At 43.1% G+C, this 6,520-nt stretch overlaps 1 protein-coding gene across 1 annotated transcript; it reads left to right on the forward strand.

Moving 5' to 3' along the window:
- The first annotated feature begins 868 nt into the window (after positions 1–868).
- Positions 869–6,101, forward strand: NUP42 (nucleoporin 42). The gene is made up of 7 exons (XM_032180597.1): positions 869–962; positions 1,093–1,351; positions 2,200–2,294; positions 2,599–2,675; positions 3,335–3,421; positions 5,130–5,214; positions 5,328–6,101. Exons 1-7 carry the CDS (start codon positions 869–871, stop codon positions 5,894–5,896), a joined length of 1,266 nt encoding a protein of 421 aa, XP_032036488.1. The 3' UTR covers positions 5,897–6,101.
- Positions 6,102–6,520: the final 419 nt, after the last annotated feature.

The raw sequence follows: 6,520 nt of genomic DNA on the forward strand, positions 1-6,520 counted from the left end.
GTCTGTGGGACTACAGAGTTAAGGTTGATGCTTGCCCACCTGTATCTTACGCGTCACTGGTGGTGTGGATTTTTTTAGTCAACTTTATTTCTGAAGATCTTGCAAGTAGTACAATTTCAGTTCTCAAAGCTTTTTTGTAACCTTCTTCCTGATAAACTTCTTCCCGATTTTCTTGTACCTCTTAACAACTCTGCATGTATGGAAAACAGATGCGGTCAAGGGCTTAAAGGGGTTCATGCGCCTCGGTTCTCTATTCAGGAGTAAGTGAATGATGTACAATGCTTTTTTATTCCCCCCATGCTTTTCTGTTTTTGAAAGAAACAAATGTCACTGCCCTTTTTGATCCTTATAAAATACTGTAAACATTTTTCTGTACTCTTTAGGCTGCGCACGCTCTTTGATTTTTCGTATCTGCTTTTAAAAACGCGAAGCGCCTTTTTCTAACTTTGTATTGAAGGGGTAACTTCTTAGGTTACTGAAAAACGTGTAAGGAGAAGGTTGTAAGAAGCAGGCTGGGTGCGCACCGGGCCGCGGGGGACCCCCCGTGACGGCCATTTCGTGAGGGGCGCTGTGGTGGCGGCCCTGCGCTGTGTCCCTCCGTGCCTCGCCACCTGAGTGGGGCCACAGAGCCCTGCTTGCTTCTCCTTCGTGCAGGGCCACGATGCTCCCTGTTACGTGCACCACCAGGGCATCGCTGTTCATCGCTTCCTCGACTCGTACCGGCCCCGCTGCCTTGAGCCCACCCCCGAACCGCCCCGCCCCGCACACGCATAATGGCGGCGGCCGCAGGGCGGGGCCCGCCCCGTTCCACCCCCGCTGCTGCCTGGCGCCGGCCGTGACGCGGCGGCGGTTGCGCGCTGTGGCGGCCATGGCCATCTGCCAGTTCTTCCTGCAGGGCCGCTGCCGCTTCGGCGACAAGTGCTGGAACGAGCACCCCCGCGGCGGAGGGGGCCGCCAGCAAGGTACCGGGGGAGGGGAAGGAGGGGGGGGAGCTGCCACAGCTGCCGCTTCTCACGGCCGGAGCCGGCGGCGGCAGGGACTGGGCTCACCTGGGTGCCTTGGGTGTGTTTGGAGCTGTGCTTGTGTCGGCAGGCGCTGCCAGAGGGGGAGGAGGAGGAGGAGGAGGATGGGGCGCCTCGACGCAGAGGTACAGCAGCGTTATCCAGCCGTCAGCCTTCAGGAGCAGCGCGTGGGGCGGCAGCCGGGAGCACGGCAGGGGCTTCTTCGGCTCCCCCGAGCCGGGCTCGGCCGGCGGCGGCGGCAGGAGCGCCGACTTCTCTCAGAACAGGTTCTCCGCCTTAAGCAGCCAAAGCCTCGGCGATGGCTACAGGGATGAAGATGAGAGACTTCTGTAAGTTATCAGCCTGCCTCCTCGGAAGGACTTACGATGAGCTAAAAGTTTACTGGGTAATGCAGAGGGTGCGATCCCGAGGAGGGCAGCGGGGATATGTGGGAGAAGCACAGAAAGCCCTGCTTCATGTAATTCTCTTCAGTTCTGGTACCATGGGAAGAGAGGGATCCTTGCATTGAACCCGGGCAGGGCAGCCAGCCAGCTGTGACAGGAGGATAAGGAAGGAGAAACTAAGCTGTGTATTACCTTACAAACATCCGAGCGCCTGTAACGTTTTGTTACTGTGCAATAATCTGCCTCTCCGCTTCAGTTTTTAACCTTTCACTGTTTGTTTACGTTTGGATTTCAGCCTGTTGCTGTAGCTTCTATTTTTGTGCTTCCACCAAAGCTTTTTTTAAGCTTTTGATTCTTTTCCAAAACATATCGAGAGCCCTTCTCTTACTTCCTCCCCCTTTACTGAATTTTGCTGTTTAATACTGTGCGCATTCATTCACATCCTAATATCTTCTAATACTGAGAAGGTTCTAAAGTGACAGCACGTGCCATCCAGGGATTAAACATACATTGCGTGTTTGTTTTTTTTAAAGACCGGGTTTAATTTACTTGCTTTACTCTATGCTTTAGATGATACAGTAAAACGCTTTGAAGGGACACACGTATCCTGCAGAATGAGTGTGGTTTTTTTCCACAGAGAATTGTGTAGTTCTGTTGTTCATCCAGAGTAGCATCCTACTTAGCGTTAAACTTAATTTTAGTGTTTTCAGGTACTTGAATTTGACTCTGCTTGTGGTGTTTTTCTTTTGACCGCTTAGTTTCTCCTTCATTTGTTTTTACGCTTTGTTCTCTAGTGAATGTATAGTGAAAGACATGGAAATTTGGGAATCCTCAGGACAATGGATGTTTTCATCTTACTCACCTATGAAAGACAAGCCTAATATTACAGGTAGGTAATATTCTTAGTGTCACTGCGTACTGCTACTTTTTAAAACGTTCCTTATCCACGTCTATTATACGTATATAATACTGTTTGCAAGGTGATCACTTGCATTGTGATGTAACAGAAAGGAATGTTGGATTATTACCAATTCATTTTGCATACTCGCATCTTCTGTAATTAATCCTTTTTGCAACACAAACAGTAACTGACTTATCACAGATGGTGTAGCAATGCCCGTTTCTTCCTAACTGGAGAGGGTGACTGGAAGTTATATTTTATTTGAGATTTTTGTTTATTCGTCTCCTTGCAGGCTTTCGAGATTTCTCGCCAGAAGAATTGCGTCTGGAGTGTTATAACTGCAGAGCAAACAGTAGTGCTCAGACCTATGTAAGTATTTTAAAACGACTGGCTTTTTATTTCACTATAGGACTTGTTACTTGTCTTCGGGTGGCAACTCTTGACTCACTTAATTACCAGACTCAAGGAGATTATCAGAATACCAAAGTATTTTTAACTTGCTGTGCACTAAATAGTACACAAAATAGCCGCTAGTCTGAGTGCTCTGCCGTAACTTCTTATTTCTCTCCGAAAATTATATGATACAGTCCTCAAAAATATGTAAGTATCCAAAGCATGTGTTTCTGTTGATAAACCAGGTCAAAATAAACGGGACAGATAAAAAACAAGGATAGAAAAGCTTAGTCTTTTATACATAAAACTCGAATCTTTTGTATTTTTTTTGCAAGCACCTATTTCAGATAGTGATAGAGCTTAGATTTAGAAAGCTCCAGGACATTTTTTAATCTTACTGTTGCGTAAAGTGTAAAAAAATAAAATAAAGGCTAATAGTAAGAGAATTGAAGGAATTCTCGGTTAATAAAAATTTCAGCTCCTCGCCTTGAAATTTTAAGAGAGAAAAAATTCTGTCTTTTAGCTTAAGTTTTTCTTTTTAATTCTAGATATTTTCTTGTAGTTTGCTATCAGATCATTCTAGTTCCATTTTATCAAGTCTAATAAAAATATGCTTGTCTTTTCCCTTGTTTTAGTTAAATTCTGTCCAACAATTAGTAAAAGGCTGGAAAGACAGGCTGCTGCAATTGAAGGCTTTAAATGCAACAACGAAAGTAGCATTGGTGAGTGTCAATGAAGGGTAAAATATTTCTGTTTCTGATGTCATTTTTTGCTTAATCTTTGGCAAAGTTTTGTGTTTTTTTGTCTTTTTTTTTTTTTTTTTAAGATTCACATAGTTTCTGTTAAAAAGGCTATTAATTAAATGGTTGCTAAGACATAGTTGTAATATTCCACCTTCTTTTTAATGAAAAAAGGATCTTGCAAATATTCCATAGAAAATTCAGCTGTTATTAAAGGGTTTAACTGCACAACTTTGTAAAAAAATAAATAAATAAATAATAATAATAATAAAATTAAAAAAAAAATAGGTGATAAGTATTGCTTTGAATATCTCAGGATACTGTTGTACAAGCAAATACACATGATTCTTCTAGGGCATCCTTTTTTGCAACTAAGTAAGTACCTGAGACCTGAAAATGTTTGGTTCCTGGATTTAGCAGCAGTTGCAGTGGTAGATACGTGAATCGTTCTGAGGAAGAACACCTGGCATGAAAATGTTTGGCTGACTGGCAGCATGAAAATCTTGGCAGTAATCTGAAAATGGTAGAGAAACTGCGAAGTCTGGAAGGAGGAATTACATAAGAGAATAATTGGAGCTTGAAACCTGCCTCATCCTTGCTTCAGTGTGGTTTTTATTGGTGAGAGAAGTGCGAGTGAATGCTCTAGCGCTGAGTCAGATGAACATGGAAGTCTTTGAACACAGTTTGGGGTGTCAAATCCACCCTTCTCTGGAATCATGAAATCAGTGAGTTACTTGCAAGTTGGATTAGAAATAGAACTGTTTAGTTACCTAAGGAAAGTAGTAGTGAATCGGGATGATTCCAGTTAGGATGATGTTAGCAAAGCAGTGGCCAGGGTTGGAAAATGTTATCACTGCAAGTCACGTGGGAGTAACCGTACCTTAAGGATGGGTCTGGGTCATATGCATGTGTAGCAGGGTGCAAACAGCCGGCCCCACCTTTTTTCCCCTGTGCTGATGATGGCTTTTCTGAAGCGTAATCACTAGACCAGAACAGAATTGTCCTCCAGGCCATTTTAGGATAAATAGAGCATCTTGGTAATGCCAGAATGAGAAATTGATACGTATTTGATACAGAAGAGAGGCTGTGTTTAGGTGAAATGGAAAGACTAGTTGTTAGGCTAGTTGTTCTTGGGAAGTTGGCAAACAGTTGTGAATCGAAATGTTTCAGAAGAGGATGCTCAAGAATAGTTAAAGCCAATATTAAATAATCAGGGAGACAGTAAGTCGATCAAGCTGAAGTCTGCTTGAAGTGCGTTCAAGTTTAAGAACAGACCCCTCGATATGTCCAGGGCTGAAAGTGAGGAGTGGGATTTGGACTTCAGCACAGAAGACCAGATGTGTGAAGGTCAGAGAACAGAAGAGGCCAAAGCAGTGGCACAAATCGAACAGACTAGAAAAGATGAGATAAAAACGAGAACTCAGAGAGGTGTTTGGTCATTGCAATTTATCGATTTTTTTTTCTGTCAGTGAAGATATTTGTACTTCTAGGGTGTTTCACAGAAAATAGCCTTAAAGCAGTTTTTTTATACCTGCAGTTGCATGCAATTAGTGAAAATGATCAGTGTCTAACTTTGTCTAAGTTGTGTTAAATTAAATGGTGCAGCTGTTCTGTTCTTCCATGTAATTATTGAAAGATAGCTGCCTGCTTTGGAATGTAGTTTTCATTTATGTATTTTGAATTTTTAAAGCTCTCTGAGTTAAAGAACACAGTCATGCAGCCATTACCTTCATTTGGATTTGGAGGACAGCAAACATCCAGCTTCGGGGCATCAAGTAAGTTCCTGCATTAAGAACCAACTTTTTTTGAGTTTTCTTCTGCGGGATTGAAATAGAACAGTGTTTTAGGATCACAGGTGTACCCATTCTAAATGCGTTTATAATTGCAGGTTTTCCTGTGAACAGCAGCAGTACCAGTGCCAGCAATTTCTCCTTTAAAACAAGTTCCAGTCTCCTCGGTGCCTCATCAGGAAATGCCCCTGCTTTTGGGAGCTCTTCTGCAGGCAGCAATCCTCCCGCGTTTGGTGCGATGTCTTCCACGAGCGTTTCCCATCCTCCTGCTTTTGGCAACCCATCAGCTCCCTCTGCAGCCTCCTTCTCATTTAAGCTTTCTGAACCAACCAGCGGTTTTGGATCTTCTGGGTTTTCAGGCTTTGGCAGTTCTTCTACTGTGAACTCCTCAAGCAGCACTCCACTTCCAGCTTTTGGAGCTTTTAATGCAGCAGCACAAGCGTCCCCCTCACATTCAAGCAGTACTTTGTTTGGTCAGGCTGCCACTGCCTCTGGACATAACGTAACACCAGTGCCTTCTGTGCTCACAAATGGTGGTACAGCGGATAAGTTATTTACATCCAAGAGTGAATTAACAGCAGAGGAGTTGAAACAGTTTGAAGCAAAAAGGTTTATCATGGGAAAGATACCTCTTAGGCCACCACCACTAGAACTTTTAAATATTTAAGATTTGTACATTTATTCTGAAATGACACCTTTTGTAGCTGGTCTATGACACCTCAAATACACAATTTTGTGATCGACTCATGAATTAAAATGCCTCTCTCTGAGATAAATTTTCATTTCATCTCAGTCTTCTGCAGTAATAAACACTTAAAAATTGAATTTTTTCATTCTGTATTTATTTTGGAGTTGACTTTTTATATCCATGAAATAAGCTACTGAAAATAAAATTTCTTAGTAAAAGTTCCCTTTTATATTCTGTACTGTGAACTTGTGGGCAAAAGGTGTATTTAAAAACCTCTTGTCAAAGGCAGGAATGCTCTGGTGTGGCATTCACAGCTACTGTGAGTAGAATGCTAGAAAGAAATACACGCAGTGCCAGCCTGCTTGTTGGACCACCTTGCTTTTGTCTCTTACTTACAGGCTTCGTGCAGCCTCTGATAATTGTGGCTGGGCAGGGAAGGAGCAGACCGCACAGGAGATCTCTGTGGCCCCGGAGGCACTTCCCTTTCCCAGCTGATACAATTTCGGTTTTGTTGGTTGTTCTGCCTGAGGTCATGCTACACACGTTCAAGTCATACACCCTGAAAGCATTCATCGGGAATAAGAAACTTGCTGTTTGCTGTTT

This window comes from Aythya fuligula, chromosome 2, assembly GCF_009819795.1.
Source record: "Aythya fuligula isolate bAytFul2 chromosome 2, bAytFul2.pri, whole genome shotgun sequence".
In the NCBI taxonomy this organism is placed as follows: Eukaryota; Metazoa; Chordata; class Aves; order Anseriformes; family Anatidae; genus Aythya; species Aythya fuligula.

Bases quoted from the DNA above. Each gene is read 5' to 3' on its own strand.
- NUP42 (XM_032180597.1), top strand. From the start codon at position 869: ATGGCCATCTGCCAGTTCTTCCTGCAGGGCCGCTGCCGCTTCGGCGAC. The intron at 2,295-2,598 runs GTAGGTAATATT...GTCTCCTTGCAG, and splicing joins AGACAAGCCTAATATTACAG to GCTTTCGAGATTTCTCGCCA. The intron at 5,215-5,327 runs GTAAGTTCCTGC...TTATAATTGCAG, and splicing joins ATCCAGCTTCGGGGCATCAA to GTTTTCCTGTGAACAGCAGC.